Source organism: Vulpes vulpes, chromosome 1, assembly GCF_048418805.1.
Source record: "Vulpes vulpes isolate BD-2025 chromosome 1, VulVul3, whole genome shotgun sequence".
NCBI lineage: Eukaryota > Metazoa > Chordata > Mammalia > Carnivora > Canidae > Vulpes > Vulpes vulpes.
Window position 1 is genome coordinate 131,906,163 of NC_132780.1, and position 18,314 is coordinate 131,924,476.

The 18,314-nt window shown below is 50.1% G+C and overlaps 2 protein-coding genes across 3 annotated transcripts in view; one reads left to right on the top strand and one right to left on the bottom strand.

Annotated features, from left to right (window-relative positions):
- ITPR3 (inositol 1,4,5-trisphosphate receptor type 3) overlaps nucleotides 1–2,366 on the top strand; it is a 68,216-nt gene extending 65,850 nt beyond the window's left edge. For both annotated transcript variants that reach the window (XM_025990750.2, XM_025990751.2), the window contains exons 57-58: nucleotides 655–816; nucleotides 1,496–2,366. In XM_025990750.2, coding sequence (XP_025846535.1) covers nucleotides 655–816; nucleotides 1,496–1,564 — 231 coding nt within the window. In that variant the 3' untranslated portion in view covers nucleotides 1,565–2,366. The remainder of the gene's footprint in view (nucleotides 1–654; nucleotides 817–1,495) is intronic.
- A 1,018-nt stretch (nucleotides 2,367–3,384) lies between these two features.
- UQCC2 (ubiquinol-cytochrome c reductase complex assembly factor 2) lies at nucleotides 3,385–17,066 on the bottom strand. The gene is made up of 4 exons (XM_025990753.2): nucleotides 16,879–17,066; nucleotides 7,082–7,156; nucleotides 6,220–6,289; nucleotides 3,385–3,564 (listed from the first exon to the last, which is right to left on the bottom strand). The coding sequence occupies exons 1-4, from the start codon at nucleotides 17,014–17,016 to the stop codon at nucleotides 3,437–3,439; spliced, it is 411 nt and encodes a 136-aa protein (XP_025846538.1). The 5' UTR covers nucleotides 17,017–17,066; the 3' UTR covers nucleotides 3,385–3,436.
- Nucleotides 17,067–18,314: the final 1,248 nt, after the last annotated feature.

Below are 18,314 nucleotides of genomic sequence, written 5' to 3' on the forward strand. Positions count from 1 at the left end.
GCAGCATGGCACGGGGTAGGGGACGGGGGGAGGGTTCTATTTGTTTCTTAAGTCTGTAATTTGAACAGATCTTTAGTATAGGTTTATCTGTCGGTCTGAGAACTCACGGCTTGTGACAAGGGGCCAGGAAACTGGTGGTCTTCTCCTGTGCCTCCTCTGTCCTGGGAAACGTGGCCTTGCCTCTCAGACACGTGTCAGATGCCAGCTGTCCTCAGCAGAGCCTCCTGTCCCTCAGCGTGCCATCTGTCTGGCTCGCAGCTTCCTGGGGTGTGGGGCGTGTAGGGTGGGGTGGGGCGGAAGGGAGGAAGGGAGGGAGGAAGGAAGGAGCTTCAGGGCCTGATGCAGAGGCCCCCCTCCACCTCTCGTGGGGTGTGAAGAGAGTAAACAGATGGTGTCAATACCAGTGGGACTTGAGGCTGTCTAATGGAAGCTGGCCTGTCACCACGCTCTGGCCTCAACACCCCATTGAGGGTTCACGGCCAGCTCTCTGGCTCCGGGGAGGACCCCAGTCGGTCCAGATTTTCCCGTGACATATCCCTGGGGAGCAGTTTGTCCAGGATGTGACAGCAGGCTCCCCCTACATTACTGCTTCTATAAACAAGGCCTTCCGAGGCCAGGCCCAAGCTTGCTCATCCTGCCCGGGATCTTTTTCAGAACAAGAACCTGGATTGGTTCCCCCGGATGAGGGCCATGTCACTGGTGAGCAATGAGGGGGAAGGGGAGCAGAATGAGATCCGGATTCTTCAGGATAAGCTCAATTCCACCATGAAGCTGGTGTCGCACCTCACTGCCCAGCTCAACGAGCTCAAGGAGCAGGTGTGTACCCAGGCCTATGCTGGCCCCACCCTGGGGTCCCACACTGTGCAGCTCCAGACCCTCACTGGGAGGTCACAGCCCAGCCTGCCACGGCGGGGAGGGGAGGGTGCTGGGACCTTCACATTCCTTCCTTTCCTTCTTGGGTTTGGGGTGGAAGACAGGTTCGGTACGCTCTTCCCTCCATGGAAAGCTAGACTGGGGTTGGCAGCCCCTGTGTGTAAGCACCCTGAAGGACATGGCCGAGTGGAGCCTTGGTGCTGTGTGAGGGGTCCTCCCCCTTGCCCACCCCTTACCCTAGAAGCTGCTAGGGAGGCTCTCTGAGGGGTTCACCAGTGACTGGGGAAGTCAGGGCATCCTTCCACTTCTCAAGACCTCCTCTTGCCCAGAACACCCTCCTTTCCAGCTGGCAGTGGCTAAGTGGCCTTAGGCAGTGCCTCTTAGGTGGGGGGGGGGGGGGGGGTGCGGTTTCCCAGTTGCACATCAGGGGTTTGTGATGCACCAATTAAGGACGAGGGTTTGGGGTTGACATCCTCCATGCACCCTGGGGGCGGGGGGGGGGGCTTGGCTTGCTGCAAGTGCTGAATAGCAGCTGGGCCCAGTGGGCAAGAGGCTGGGCAGTGAGGTGGAGGGTGGGCGCTGAGCAGCCCGATCTGACCCGCGGGCCCCCATCTAATCCTAGATGACGGAGCAGCGCAAACGCAGGCAACGCCTGGGCTTTGTGGATGTCCAGAACTGCATGAGCCGCTGAGAGCCACCCGAGGCCCCGACAGGGGATGGTCATCCCGGACAGTGTGACTGGAATGCTGCCCTTCCCCATGGGTCGGGTGGCGCCAGCCCACCAGCCTCGCAAGGCCCAGTGCCCACTCGGCCCCTGGCTTCCACCCTGCTGGACACCCCCCGGACACCCCCGGGCCATCCCAGGCTCGGCCAGCACGGAGTGGGGAGCCACAGAGCTGGCAGTCCTGCCTAGAGCTGGAGAGACAACTAGACAGTCACTGCGACTCAGCTTACCCTAATGCCTTAGAGGAAGTCTCCGGAAGGACTGCTTTGTCCCTTAGAACAGTACCTGACATTCCTGTGTTCCTCCTCGGGGGTCGTTAGGAGTGGGGTCACCTCTTTATTCTAAGCACTACATTTGCTCTCTGCCTGCCCCCCCACCGGGGGGAGGTGCAGTAATGCTGTTGTTGCTAGTGATCTTAGGGCTTCGTTATTTAACTTATTCGAGGGTGCCATGTTCAACCCTGGCCGCGGCTGCAAGGCTCCCCGGGCCTCAGATCTGCTGTAGACTGCACAGAGACCTTACTGTCCAGGCCATCCCTCTGGCCCGGGCCCAGGTACACTGGTGACCTGAGGACAAAAAGCCTTGCTCCTGGGACCTGCCTCTTCCTAGTAGGCAGCTGAGAAGAGTTGTTGGCCTAGATGACAGGGCAGGGGTGTGTTCGAGTGGCTGGTTCTTGACTGCTTGTTTTATCTCTTGGTGTAACATTTTACAAATCCTTTGGCCTGAGAACTAATATGGTAATTGCCTTAAATAAATTAATAGAACTCTAGTCCATTAGAAAGGGATGTGGTTTCCGACACTCCCCAGGGGCTGAGGGGCTTCATGTGGCACCCAGGCAGAGGACAGGTTCTGAGCCCTTGCACCCTGGCCTCACCTCACCTTGGGCTCCTGGTAGATGCCCTGGGTGCATCCTGTCTTGCAGCAATTCCTGGACAGAGCTGTACTGCACTGTAACTGGTTTGTATTTTATTGTATGTATTTCAAAGCATACTGAGGGGTACAGATGAGGCTAATAACTCCCCTGCCCTTGTTCCCGAGGGGTGCTGTCAGCCCCTGCCCTACACCTTCTCTCAGCTCTGTCCTTAACAGAAGAAAGCGCAGGTGGGGGGACCAAACACTGAATACAGAGCTAAGGTTCCATAGTAAGGTGACCCCGTGTGTGGCCCTGGCTCGGGGGCTCTTGTCCTGTGGCCTCCCACAGAAGCTGCTCAGAGTGCTGAAGCTGACTGCAAACCAAGGCCCCGCTTGGCCAAGGCCCATCTGAAGCCCTGCCCTGGCCTTTAAGCCAACCTGGAACAACCTGGTTTTCCTGCAAGGTCAGGGGCAGGGGACTGAGCTGCATCCTCCTGAATCAGTGGGAATGAGGGCCAAGTGGGCTCTTCTCATCTCTGCCATCTTTCCCTTTGCAGCAGGATGCCTTCTTCAATATTTACTGCTATTTTTGGCTCTCCCCCAGGAGCTCCTACAACAAAAGGGAGCCTGAGAATCTTGCCAGAAGCCAGCCAGAACCCCCAGCTGGCAGGTGGGGCTCCCGTGGCTGCTCAGGAAGCACCTTGCCCAGAGGTCCCTTCACCTTCCCTTCTCAGGCCCAGACAGAGGCCCCCATTTCCTCTCCTCTGGAGACTTCCCTACCTGACCAGTGGGTGGGGTGGATGCTCAATGGCCTTCCTTCTAAAGAAGGCAGAAGTTAAAAAAAAAAAAAAAAAAAGAAGACGGCAGAAGTTTCCTTTAGAGGCGCAGGGGCTTCCTTTTTGTGAAGGCTGGATAAGATTCCCAAACTGCGAGGATGGGGAAATCAGGACAGTTTTATTTATGATGGCAACATACAATACTCCACACTTAGGTGTGCGGGCGAGACAAGGACCGAGCCCAGGCCTTCTGCTTCTCCTCGGTATTCCTGGGGGCAAACTTCTCCTGCAGTTTCTGCCACATTCCTTTATTCATTTCCTTAAACTCTTCCAAAGTGTCTGTAATAGGGGAAGACAATAAATACATAAATAGACTGCGTTTTACAATTTGGTGATGTCAATTGGCCCCAGAGGCTTTTGCCATCCAGATATACCTTGATTTTCACACTGTGTGTTCCTGAGAGAGGGAGTGCGGCCCCAAGTTCTGATAAGCAAATCAGATGGGCTAAGAGAAAATCACTGCTCATATGGATGGAGCACTTGCATAGCAGGAACCGTGCAAAGCACTCTGTACCTCTCGACGGCCGGTCTCTGCCCCCATCTAAGCTGGGGCCCCTGCTGCCTGGTTCTGCAGGAGCAGCAAAGAAATGGCACTGCCATGTCAGCGACACATCCTGCAGGCCCAGGGGCCCAGAGGCTTTCACTCAAAACTTGGCCTGTGTCACATAGACCTTACCGTCTCCACTTTGCAGATGTGCAAATGGAGGCAGAGGGAGGTGAGGTCATTTGCTCAGGTCGCACAGCTCAGAAGTGGTGGAGCAGGATGGGTGTGGGTGTGGGGGAGCAGACCTGGGATGGGATCCCCACCAATCATTTCCTCACTGGGAAACAAATGATTTAACCCTGTTAGCCTCAGGTTCCTCATCTGGAAGGTGGAGATTGAAACTCCTGCCTCAAAAGTTGTGGACCGAAGGAAATAATAGAAGAATGTGTTGGCACCCGGCCTACACTCAAGAAGAGGTGGCCAGCTTCATAGCTACGAAGGTGGCAGTAAGCTGGCCCACAAGACCCCACAAACGCAAACACACTCACAATCCATAGGCACCACAACCAGCTCTCTCAGTCTCAGCATTACTGACCTTTTGGGCCAGACAATCCTTTCTTGTGGGGCTGACATGATCATCGCAGGACGTTTAGCAGCAACGTGGCCTCTACCCACTAGATGTCAGTAGCAGCCCCCTACCCAGCCCCTAGCTGTGACATCTAAAAATGTCTCCAGACACTGTCACATGGCAATGTGGCAGTTTTGTCATCTCCCCCCCCCCCCCCAACCAGTGGAGAACCAGCAATCTAAAGTCTCTCCAGGGCTAAAGTTCTACACTACCTAATTTTATCTGTATTTTAAATTTAGATTTTCACACAGTATTGTTTAAATTTCAGCCTGGATTTTCATGGGTTAATGAAACTTCTAGAGAAAAAAGAATAGCTTTTAGGAACAAAAAGGCAACTTAGATTATCATCAGTGGCCTCTTGACTAAATTAGGACATACACTACTGCAGCCAGAAGCCCAACATCCCACCCTGAAACCTTCCCAGAAGTCCAGGTTTCCTCAGGGGCACACAGTGGGATGCTGAGGGGCCCCATCCATGTATAAGCCCTGAGGCCTCTTTCAGAGGCGCCCATGACCCCAAGCCCAGGTGAACACACTGGGGCCCCAGACTCGCCAGGCCCTCAAACACTGTAAGGTGTGTAATCTTGCCTTGTCAGGGAAACAATCAGTAAGCCTATGTCACATAGTCACAACAAAATATGAGGCTTATCGTGAAAACAAATTATCAGCAAATTTCCTGGAGCTGAACTCCTGGCCAAAATAAGCTGCAGCACAGGGTGATAGTGGGGAGTCTGTTGCCCTCCCCAACTCACAGAGGGGTCCAGGCCCTGACAAAGGGGATGGAGGCCGGGATTCTGGAACTTATTTCCATTCTAGTTTCAAGCCCAAACTTTGTTCAAACCCTTTGGGGCCCTCAAGAGTGACACGGGGCATCGATGCAGGTGGTTATGTGGGCCCAGGGATGGGAATAAACTTATGTACGTGTTTTAGAAAATTGTTGATAAAGTAATTCTGCTTGGCCAAAATATCTTTACCCCAGTTTTCCAGAGTACTGTAACAAAAAGAGGATCAGAGTTGACACCACCAGGTTTTACCTGTTCAGAGGGTAAGCGTTTTCTGGAAGGCCAAATCCCCAAAATTTAGTTGCTAAAAAGCTGCCAAAGGAATAGGAAAGAGAAATTTCCAGAGTACCGGAAGGCAAATGTTTCAGGGCTATGCCCTCCCAGAAAAGGTTAGCCTTTTTGTATATGGTAGCCTTGGCAATACAAATCGTAATTTTCCAGAACTTGCCTACTTTAACCCAGGCTCCAATTGTCACTACCCCCACCTCTTCCTTTGGTGACAATGGAGATGGGGAAGTAAGGAGGGGATGGCTAGGCAGGGTATTTCCTTTCCTGTTAATTGAGGTCTGTCAACAACTCCCAAATGTACCTAGTTAAACCCATATCTAACCCACAAACCATGTCCCTGGGTCAAAAAACTCTTCGACGATATCCCTGTACAAGTTTATTGAATACCTTTTTGTTTTAATTAAAACCCTCATTGTTTATAAAGCTCCCTTAGGACCATAAAAATAAAATTATTTTCCTTCCATCTGATTTAAACTACTTCCATTTTGCAAATATGTATTCCCCTGTTCCTTGCTGCCCAGCCTTGAATTTAAAAGCTCTAAAGATGGATTTTCTTTTTTTAAATAATGTCTTTGACCTTCTCCATATTCTATGGCCAAAAAGCATGCCCTGAAGCTTCAGAATTTCCTCTGGGCTATTCCACAAGACTTTCCATCAAGCAGAGCAGTCTTAATAGACAATTCCCCTTGGCTGCTCAAACTCAAAGAATCATTTGCAAACCAACCAGAAAGGGGCAGCAGGGCTGTCAGTACCTGTGGACAGGATCAGCTTGTACTCTTCCACAGACAGGCCACTGAAGCTCGTGTCTCTGGGGCGAGGGTACTGGTCACATGGGGAGAGAGGACAGAGGAGAGATTAGTTCTGCACACAACCTGAGACCTGATGAACTGGGAGAAGCCTTGCTCTCCTGGCACGGTTCACCAGAGTGGGCCTCTGCAAACCAGACTGGCTAGAAGAGCAGCGCCACCTAGAGGTCAAAGACTTGGCCTCGCTTGAATGGACCCAAGAATCCTGCCTGTGTGATTGTCTGGGTGTGGCCCACGATTCTGCACTTCTAACCAGCTCCCCAGGGACGCCCACACTGCTGCTCAAAGACCCCACTTTGAGTTGTGAGGATTTAGAAGAAATCCCTTTTCCCTGCAGGCTAGGCATTTGGCTGTGTATATCTCTGGAGTTACTCAACATGCTCCAGCTCGGGGAAAACCACATTAAATGGAATTTGACAGTAATCATGTCAGGGCTGAGGAAAAGCCCAGCTTTGTCTGACAGGACTTTCCCGAAGCATCCCTCTTTATCACCAGTGTGGGGAAATGCCAGCTCCATCAGAGTAGATGGGAAAATATGGGTATGGTCCAACAGTTGTCAGATACACCCTGAGCATACAATGGTCTATAAAACACATGGCTTTAGTTCAAAATTATAAATAGCTTTTATTTAGGTGACCTAAAAGCCTCTACCAGGTGCCTCTGTTGGTTTGGCTGAAATTACTGGTTACATTTGAAAGTAGCAAAACCCCAATTCTTTACAAAGCACCGCAGAATCAGATTTTCACTTACTCTCATTGGTCCTTTCCAGTAGGAGGGCTGGGGTTATAAAAAACACTGGCCCACTCACCTTGTGTTTGTAATAGTTTGAATGGAGTCTTGCTAAGCTCTCATACATCTGATCACAGGCCTCAGGTTCTGCAATCTGAAAAACAAAGAAACCCCCCATGGAAGTGAGCAAACAAGCCCTGCCTCCCACAAGGAGGGTCTGTACTTCCAGGATGGACCCCTTACATAAAGGCATTCAAATGAAGCAGGCCTGCAGCTTAGCACTAGCTTCTCCACTCTGTGGGGAGCAAACTTGGCCTACAGCTCCAGTTATTAGAAAGCTATTAGAAATCACCTTTTCGTAATGGCTCCACCAGATCAACTCTCCAACCTTCAGAAAAACTCCATCAATCAACTGGCAAACAAACATCAGTTGAGCACCTGCATCAGGTACTCACAGTTGAGCAGCTGTGACCTGTGGACTACTACACCGGCTGCAGTGGGAGCCACCACAATGAAAATATAGTATCAGGAGGGTGAACCTTTTGGCGGTGTGGGCTGCAAGAAACCGGAGGGGGCATTCGTGTGCTCAGTGTATGACACAAATGACACTAAGCTGGGTTCTGAAGGATGTACAGGAGTTGGGGAGCAGAAGGGAGAGTGCAGACCCTCCTGGTGGAGGGAGGGTATGAGCAAGCAGAGGCATGGACACTATCTCAGCTTTAGACCAGTCTGGCTGAGGGCCTGATGTGTAGGTAAGAGCCTGGGCGGGAGAAAGAACAAGAGCTTTTTGAGTTAAACCTTCAATACAAAATGTATTAAATATTCTTTTATGAAAGGCAAAATAAATTGAGCTTTCATCTGTGGTGAGCCATTGCAATTTTACAAGGAAAGAAACATGAAGAAGGCCGTGGTTTAAGATCAGATAGGTGAACTGAGGAGAATCCAGAGGAGAGTCCAATTAGGTCCTGCTAGAAAGGAGAGGCCCTGAACACTGATGCCGTGCGAGTAGAGGAGGAGAAAACCAAGAGATACCCTGGTGCCCCTGCTGGAAATTGCAGGAAAGGTGGACACACACAGATGTGAGGTGGTTTTATCCTGTTCATCTCTCTTTTTAGTTATCCCTTCCTTCTGCCCTTGCTATTATTTACCTACTATTCCTTACATGATTCTGCCAAGAATTCTGAAAGCTCCCCAGAAAAAAACAAAACAAAACAAAACCCTTTCTCTTTTATGTTTTTCCCCAGAATTCAAATGGATTTTCCAACTTAAATCCTTTCTTGAAGAAGGCAAAGCATAAATAAATCAGTAGTTAAGTTTTTTAATAAGGCAGCTCTGCTTCTGCCTCTGTGCATGTGTCAAATGAGGTTCCCCACTTCAGAGCCAACAAAAAAAGACAATCTGTCATGTAGTTTCACTTGATCCATCCCTGGGTTCAGGCCACTCATCACGAGATTGCTCAGGTAGCCACATCAGAAAAGAGAGGATTCTGGGCTGAGGAGGTAGCCAGTATTCGCTGAATAACAAAGGCATTACTTGGGTAGACTGGTGCTGTGGACTAAACAGAAAGAATGGATGGAAAAATATGAGACCAGGACTGGGTTCTGACCCCTGCAGGACAGCTTTTCTGGAGAGTGGGGTGTGGGTGGGGTGGGATGTGTGGGGGGATGTCCAGTTGGAACAGAATTCTGCAGCTGGCACTTTGGAGGAAAGCATTTTGAACATTATGGTTTCAGCAGAGCATGCAAAACTGCGAGCTAACACGGAAGCTAGGAGAACAGAGGGTACGAGACACAAAAGGAAAAAGAGAAGAATGCCAGAATCAAGGTTTAAATATCACGTCGGTTATCAAAAGAAAATCAAGCATTTTTATCTTCTGCTTGTGGCTTTTATTCTTGTGTAAACGAGTTCACTTACAAATTTAAAAATCATGGGCACCTGGGTGGCACAGTTGGTTAAGCATCTGCCTTCGGCTCAGGTCATGATCTATCTCAGGGTCCTAGGATTGAGCCCAGCATCAGGTTCCCTGCTCGGCAGGGAGTCTGCTCTCCCCTTCCATCTGTCCCTTCCCCCCACTTGTACACACCCTTTCTCTCTCAAATAAATAAATAAATAAATAAATAAATAAATAAATAAATAAATAAATAAGATCTTTAAAAAAAATTTTTTTTTTTAAAAATCATGCATCCAGAACCTGCAGCGTGCTCGGCCTGCAGGTATGTGCAGGTCTCCATGGCTGTGAAGAGCAGTGGAGTTGCACTGCCAGGCCTGGAATCTTGACTCCTTCACCTACCAGATACTGGATGCTGGGCAAATCACACTCTCCCCCTATCCCACACACTTTAGAAAAGAACTGCCACATTTGCTTAATCACATTCCATCTCTATATACATATTTTCCTTCTGATCCATTTGAAAGTTGAAGCGTGATGCTCCTTCATGCCATATTTCAGGATGTTTCCTAAGAACAAGGGCATTCTCTTATATAACGATGGTTCAGTGATCAAATTCAGGACACCTGACATTGATGCAACACTTTTATCTGGTTCATCATCCATATTCCAATTCTGTCAATTGTCTCAGTAATAATCCTTATAGGAAAAAAAATATTCTGTTGGCCTGGCATCACCCATGGCATTTATCTATCATACATCTTTCTCCTTTCAGCTGGGACAATTCGCCAGCCTTTCTTTGTCTTTCAGGCACCGATATTTTTGAAGTACACCTGCCAACTTAACCTTTCTTTTAAAAGAATAGATAATAATAGTCCCTATTTCTGAGGGCAGTGCGAGGAAAAAATGAGGTAATGCCTGGACTGCTCTGAAGTTGGGGCCCGGGACACTGATAAATATGAGTGATTTGCTTTTCATAGTATTATTGGTAGTCAACAGTTGTAGCAGGCCTCCACCTCACAGACTATGAGGGGAAAGAGTAGAACCATTCAGGACAACCCTGGAGACAGGTGATTCTGGGGCAGGCGAATGAGGGGTGTTGTGGCCGCTGGCCAGAGTAGACCTGCCAGCCAGAGGGTCATGGCTGAGGATGAGCACCAGCTACCAGAGGGAAGTGGGGGCTCTCCAGGCACAGGGCCAGTTAAAGCACATGCCCAGGGAAGAGGCAATGAGATAATTCTGGGTGGATCAGTGTTGCTGGTGTGACCACCGGGCTGTGGCTAGGCATAGAAGTAACAAAGGTGTGGACAACTGCCCCATCTGACCATGCCACCGGCTCTGACCCTGTTGGCTCCCTGCAGCCACCAGGCACCCCACAGTCAGCTCGGTGGGGATGAAACTCTGATCCTTGGGTCTCTGCCAAATAAGCAGTCAACTGTGGCACCTTTCTCACTCAATGGGTTGTTTGTCTGGACTTTACCCCTCTACCACCATCTGACCACCTTCCCAACCGAGGTCTTAGGAAAGGCGTTCACACCTGGGATTTGCCCTCCTCACAGCTCTGCTGGGCTCCCATCACTGCTGTCAGGCCAGCAACACAGCGTTTCTTGATCAAACCCCCAATCTGACCAGGTCCTCGCCCTTAGAAATCTTGCCCACGCAAATTCCCCCTCCTGCTTCTCCTTTGACTTCTCTAACAGTGAGAATTTACCATGGGTCTACTCAGCTCAGCTACCTACTATACCCTCAAAAGGGTGAGCAGGTGTCCTCTTCCTTCCTGTCTTTTAGTATTAACGACACAGCCTCCTAGATATCTTACATGATGCCTGATGCTCCACTGACAATCCAAGAAGGAACCAAATGCCTAACAATAACCAATCACGAAAAAATCACTCAACTTCTTATTTGACGTCATAAGGTGTATGAGGCTGTAAGCACAGTTTGATGGAGGTGATGAGAACCACGCATGCCAACTTCTAGCCACTTGTTACTGCCAAAGGGCAGAAACAGCCATGGCCAATTCTGGGTCCTGGGCACATCCAACCCCAAGTTCAGCAATGAAAACAGTCTCGTTTACCACTTAAAAAGGTATCAATAGGAATATCTATCTAATTCCAGAAACCTTGCCACACTCCTACATCCTACACTTTATTCACAGACTCTGGCACAAACGTTTCTGAATTTTGAAATATACAGTTTTCCTGATGAAATGTACTGTGCACTTTTAGAAGTATTCTTATATACAAGCTTTAAATTACCTGATTTTGCATTCACACCTAATGAGATTATGGACATTTTAGGACTAATAGCAGCTCTGGGTTTGAAAAAAGGCAGCAGTGGGACATTATGAAAAATTCAGCTCTGCTCCTTAAATGTGAATAAAATAGATGTTCAACTGACATAGTGTCCTTTATGGCTCTATTTCTGCTCCTTTTGCATTTCCCCTGCTCAGTTGTCAGAAAATTTCTCTTTACCATATTAAACTTTCATACATACAAATCTACATCAGGGCCGCAGGCAATGATTTCCATTTTCAAAATTGAATTTTGGGTGGTGACTGCAATTGGTACACACAGCGGCCCTGATTCTAGTCACACAAAGGGACGCATAAGCACTTTTGGGAAAGGGTGTTGCAAATTGCTTTGCTAATTAAGGTAGAGCTGGATTCGGGCCAGGAGGATCTATGAAAAAAGGTTTTCCCGGCTGGGTAATGAACTTCTGGAGCCGCTTCCATTCAATTCAATTGCAAATCTATTTCTTGAGCACCTACTATGCAGACTGCTCTGCTAGGGGCTGTGAGGGGATGTAAAGACTGGGCCTCGGCCTTGGAGAAACTGGCAATCAAGCTGAAGAGACAAGGAATGCACGCATTAAAAATCGAACATGGCCCTGGGGCAGCGTGTGATTGAGTGCTAGAGATACAGAAAATCAGGGGTGGGAGTCACCAGGCTTGACTAACAGAGCAGGTATGGCAGGGGTCTGGTTTCACTGCAGTGACAGTTCACAGAGTGAGGGGGAGCCAGAGTACCACACCGAGGAGAGGAGTACAGTGGCAAGGCTGGAGCTGGATGTGGCTGGGAGAACCCATGAAAAAGCAGAGGACAAGGGTGTTTTAGGTAAAGCAGGGTCTTAAGCGAGCCAAGGAGTGCTTCGAGGGCATGGGAAGGCAGCAAGTCTTGGCAAGCCTTGTGTGTTTGGGGGGATGGTGTCTTCAGAGCACTATATTCTCAAGGGTTAAGAACCACTTCTATGGTGGCCAATCTGGGAGGCAAGGAGAGGCTAGGGCACATGCTGGGGTGTGGTGAGGGGCAAAACACAGGCTGGCACCAAAGATCAGAGGACAGTGAAGGCCTCACAAACCTGCCTGCCACTTGTCCAGGAGGCAGAGGCAGACCCAGAGAGCTCTGTGCAAAGTGCACACCCACTGAAAGTGATCAATAATTTATCCCTCTAGGAGGAAGAGCACGTACATCTCTAACAAGCACAGAAAACTCACATCCCTTGGTCTAAACACTACCTTAACTCTCTCTGGCTCCACCTGGAACTCAGGGAAGAGAAAAGATGGAGTCGTCTGCATTCCCTCTCAGAGAAGACTCTCCTCACAACTCCTGTTTTGCAGTGGATTCAATATTATAGCTAAAAATAGCATGATCTATCCTTAGGCCATGCCTTAGGCCCACATGTGGGGATGGGCACTGCTGAGATGGTGTCACCGCCGCTGGCACAGGCCAGGCAGTTGTGGGGCTAGCTCCTTGCCACACTGAGGAAGGCCAAGGACCAGGGCTCTGCTGGATGACCGAGACAACAGGATTATATACAATCTTCACATACTCCCCAGAGAACTGGAAACATCATTTACATCACTGCAAACCCAAGATACAGTTCAACTTTTTTCCAATGAGATTGGTATGATTTAACCCTGGCTATAATGCAAGAATTCTCTGGCTGGTGCGCAGTCAAGAATCTTTCAGGCGGCTGCTTGTGCACCTAGGGAACTCATTAGAAGGACTAGCCCCTTTCCCTGTACTTAAGCTAGCAATTAGAGTTGTTTTGCCACCTTCCCCCACGTTGTGATTCTATTTATTAAAACTCCTGGTGCTGCAGGGGACCTGTTTTCTTGAAGAAACTGTATTCAAAGGGGTGCAATACCCATAACCATTAACTTTCAAAATACCGCACAAAAGGACAGAGGGTGTAAGAGGTGTTAAGTGTGTTCCTGCTTCCCACCATCACCTCCCTCTTGGTGGGTTCTGGGTGGACCGTGAGACTCCCCAAAGGGCAATCTCAAGTGGAATAAATGGGAGGCGGTGGTTTTTGTATTCTGCTTTCAAGTCTGAAAGACTGATTTGCTTTCTAGGGAGTCTGGCCCTTCTGCACTGGTGTCCTACCTGAGAGTCATCTTTTTTCCTATTTGTACTAGGGGGGTCGTGGCTGGGGCAAAGAAAAGCGGGTGGGTAAACACAGGGTGATATTTGCTTTCAGCAAAACTGTCATTGGTTCAAAAAGGTTTGTACAGGACATGAGGGAAAAGGAGTAGCTTGGGGTTCATGGATCAAGAGGACTTTCTAGCAAGAAACCACTTGGAGAAATGGCAGCTGAGGAAAGATCTGGCACCAAGGAGGGAACGCCAAATCAGGACCAGGTGTTGCTTACTTGGCTTGCCACTTACTCCCAGCAGACCCCGAGTAAGCTGGTTTCGGTTTCTGATTTTGTTTCCTTGTCTGTAAAATGGGAGTAAGTGATGGCCAACTTACTCAGCTGCACTAAGGATTAATTTAAATGAGAATATGCATGCAAAAGCATACGGAACACGTGTGCAGTGTTACTGTTCAGATGCAGGAAGCCAAGAGGCGGAGAGAACTGCCTGTCCCTCTCCTCTACAGGAACAAGGAGGCTCCCCCTCTGATCTGGTCTTTCTGGCAACTGGCACAACCAAGGGCGAGTTCCCTAACCATCAGCCAACTGGTCTAATGCCTGCTGCTTGCTGCCAGCTTAACGAGGAGTCCACCAGAACCACCTTTCTTTCTCAAGGTTTATAAATGATCCGGGGGTGTCAGTGGGAGTGACTCACAGTGCTGTTCTCAATTCTGGCAAGAGGGCTGCTCCCTCTAAAAAATATCACCAAGATTTACTAAGCCCAGAAGTATTCTCAGGTGACATTAGGATGAGGTACCTGACAGTGGTCCTGAGTAATGTGCTTGCTGCCATCATGATATGTTGGTTTGCTCTACTAGGGATACATTCATCAGTGGCTCCAGAACCATCAATAGAGCCAGGACTTGCATCTAAAACCATGACTCAAATCTGTGTGGGCCTTCAACTGATTAGAACTATTTCCCCAGCTGATGACAAAGGATGACAACTCCAAAAGAGAAAGCTCTACCCTCCTTTCCTGGATCCCCTTACACAGTCAAGTAGGTGAACATCACACTCTCTCACCTCCCCAAGGGTCCAACCACCGTCAGCTTTCCTGCTGGCTGCTTTCACCACTTGAATTTCAGTAAATTAAATTGCATGTCTACCTGACTATAAAGTTTCTTGACGGTAAGGAGCAGACTGTTCCTCTTCTAGAGTTCCTGAGGTTCCCCACACACTCAAGCTCTCAAATTAATTCTCACCATCAGGACACAGAAATATTCCTTCTCACTCTTCACTGCTTCTCTCCATCTAGTTCTACCACACCTCCAACTACATTCAAATGATTTTTGTCTCATGAGCCATAACGGATCATTTATTTAATCTACTCATCCAGGGACGCCTGGGTGGCTCAGCGGTTGAGCATCTGCCTTTGGCTCAGGGCGTGATTCCAGATCTGGGGATCATGTCCACATCAGGCTCCCTACAGAGGGAGCCTGCTTCTCCCTCTATGTCTCTGCCTCTCTGTGTCTCTCATGAATAGATAAATTTAAAAATCTTTAAAAATCTATCCAGATATTTACGGATTGTCTTTTATGCACCAAGAACTATGCTAGACTGGGCGGGGGGGAGGGGGGAGATAAACAGCACCTTCTCTACTCTCAGGAGGCTCACACTAAAAATATGTAGGGAGCAGAGCCCTACGAAGTCTAGGGTGTTTGCAGAGCTGGGATGAGATAGAATTCTTGCCTTCGAGATCTTTACATGCTGGGCCAGTGAAGACCCTTGTAAAAGATGTGTTGGCCGAGTGCCCCCACCAAGCTCTAAGCCAGACCCTTCATCCATGCCCTCCACCCAATCTGGAATCTGGTTTCACTGATGCCACTGGGCATGTTCTAACTCCTTGAGATAGGCTGGCTTGGCTCTTTGTTGGGCTAAGTTGCAAAACCAAACCGAACCAAACCAAACCACGTTCCTGCTTTGTTGTGGCCAAGTCTGGCAAAAAGTCCTTTCTTCAGGTCCTGTGTTTATCACATTTCCTATCTCTGACCTCTTGCCTGAGCCCCAGGCTCAAATATCCCACTGTCGACTTGACATTTCCACTTGGGAGGTTAAGTCCACTTGGCATCTTGAATTTAATGTCTCACACTGAATTCAAGATGTTCTTCCCATACCCTACCTGTTCCTCATCTAGTCTTTCCCATCTCAGTAAACGGCACTTCCTCCCACCTGGTTGCTCAGGCCAAAAAAACATCTGGTGTTATGGTGTTATCATTGGTTTCTCTTTTTTCCCCTTTACGTCATATCCATTATATTAGCAAGTCCCGTTGAAGTAACCTTCACCGTGCAACCCAAATCCAGCCACTCCATGTCCTGCGCTGCCACCTCATCCAAACTGCCATTCTTTCTTGCCAGAATAGCCTTTTCTCTAGCCTCCTTGTTTCTCTCCTTGCCCCCTATAATCCATTCACCACCTGCAACCAAGATGATTTTTTAAAACAAATAAATCAGGTCGCATTAGTCTTCACAACCCCTTCCCGGTGGCTTCTTGCTGGCCTTATGATAAAATCCAACTCCTAACCAGAGCCTAGAAGACCGTACTGCGCCTGGCTCTTGTCCTATGACTTCAACTCTTAGTAAACGAAAAAACCTTCCTTTTTGTTCCTTATCAGGCCAGGTGCTTCCTACCTAGGACCTCCGGGTGGAATGCCCTTCGGACCAAGTATACAGTCAGCTCGTCCTCTTCCCTCGCGTCTCATCTCTGTGTCACCTCCTGAGCGAGGCCTTCTCTACCTCAATTAGTACTACCCTTTGATCATGCTATTCTGCTTTACGCCAGCACGGTATTGATCTGGACTGACCTATGTCCACTTGCTTACTGTGTCCCAGAGGAGAATGTAAACTTCAACTTCAGGCGAACAGGCGCTTGTCTGTCCCCCAGCACCTAGCACAGTTCCCAGCACACGGTGGGTGCTCAGTGAGTATGTGCTGTGTATGAATGGGGCCCAGAGCCGCCGTAGCACCAACCTGGAGGAGAGCAAGAACGCAGGTCGGCTACGCACACGGGGACAGGGGCTGAGGTCCCGAACCTGCCGCACCGGGCTCACCGGGGCGCAGGGAGCACACACGGGCTTGGCTGGGGCCCTGCAGAGGTCCTTGAGGTTTAGCTCGGTCACTGCACAACGCTGCCAGGAAAGCACCGTGTCGGGGAAGCTAGAGGCCTGTGACTGTCGCCACCTGCGACTGCTGTGCGTCTCAACCCAGGCTGCACCCTGAATCATCTGGTGAAAGTTAAAAAATAGAGACCAAAGCCCCGCCCCCAGAGGTTCTGATTCCCGAAGGCTGAATGGTTCCGGACATCTAGATTTCTAAAAAGCTTCTTCAGGAATTCCAAGTGCAGCCAGATGAGAGCGCTGAGTAACAAGGCTGGGTCGCCGCCCTCCGCAGTTCCGGGGCGGGGGGGGGGGGGGGGGGGGGCAGGAGGGTCCGCGCGCACGTGCGGCCAGGGAGGAAGGCGCGCGCATGCGTGGACCCCGCCGCTCGTCCGTTCGTAGGCCCCGCCCGCGCCTCGTCCTTTCCGCCCCTCGCCCCAACCACCGCCCCGTTGCGGGCGGACCCCACAGTCCGGTCACCTGGGTGTTCTCTCCCTCCCGAAAGGCCTGTGCTACCCGCTGCCGCAGGTAAGTGCCCAAGTCCCGGCCCCGTTTGCTCTCGTCCACTGGCCATTCCTCACAGAGCTTAAGGAAACGCCGATAGCGGCTGGCCGCCATCTTGGGCCCCGCTTGTCTCCGCCCCTGAGGGAGGAGCCCGCGCAATCGGCGGCGCTTGCGCGCTGAGGCTCTCCGGCTTCCTGAGGAGGCGGGGCGGGAGGGAGGAACGAGCATGCGCGGCTTCGCGGGCGCTCCGGGGCTCTCCGGATGGGGGCGATGTTCTCCTGTCTCTGCGGGGGAGCTGGTTCCGTGTTCTTCGTCCTCGAACTGGCCCCGCTCCCAGGGGCGGGTGAGACGCGGAGCACCCCCAGGGACAGGTTTGCTTCTCTTTTCAATGACTGCACAGTCTAAAAAAAACTTCCTCCGAGACCTCTGCTGATTTGCATAAACGAATATATTTGCATGTAAATGAAGATTGTTATTCGATGAAGATGTGTGTGGACTTAATCCCGTAGCATGCACGAGTTGTTCGCCTCCGCTGCTCTCCTCTGCAGCTCCTGTGCTTGTCACTACGACTTGGCACTGCTCCGCAGCTCTCGTTCCTCTTTCCCCAGCCCCTGTTGGTGCCCCTTTCGGAGTCCCCCCTCCAACCCCCCCATCGGGCACGTGTCCCTGGGAGGCGCAGATTTGCCAGCTTGAGCAAAGTCAGCTGGGTTGATTCAGCCTGGGAAACTTGTTTCACGAAGTCTTTTCTTATACATCTCCAGCTGCAGCATCATGTGGAATGTCATCATTTTTCTTTTCAAGCTACCCCCACCAGTTCCCTTAAGAAATCCTCAGCCCAGCTTTGCTGAGCCAGGCTCTTGTTTTCACTGTCTGCATTTAGCCAGGACCATCCCCTGCAGGCAACACTCGCCTCCCCCAGGCCTCTTCCTTCTCACCCTCCTACTATATAAAGGTAAATTCAGGAGACTCTTGCCTTCAAGAGGTAGACTGTTGAGTAGTGAACACACAACCCAAACACAGGTTCAAAGTGACAGGGGCTTTGACTGAAGTGTTAGGCAATGCTGCGGAGTTTGGAGGAAGAAATGCTACTTCTGGCTGTCAGGGGAGTAAGGGGCTTGTGGAGGAGATGGCATCTGGAAGGACAGTTAGGGTTTGAATAAGTGGGAACAAGAGGTTGCTGAGCAGCAGGAGCCAGGCCTGGGGCAGGAATGAGAGGGAGGGGTTTAATTTGAGGAAAGATCAGTGGGTAGTTTTAACAAGAATGAGTCAGCTTTGAACTGTTCTGAAGGTCTTAAGAGTAAAGACCTATTGAATGAGAACCTCTGGGGACCTGGGGTGTGCACTGCCCACTTGAGGTAAGTGAGTTCAGGGAGGGCCTACCTGAGGCTAGGAGAGCTCAGGAGGAGTGGAAA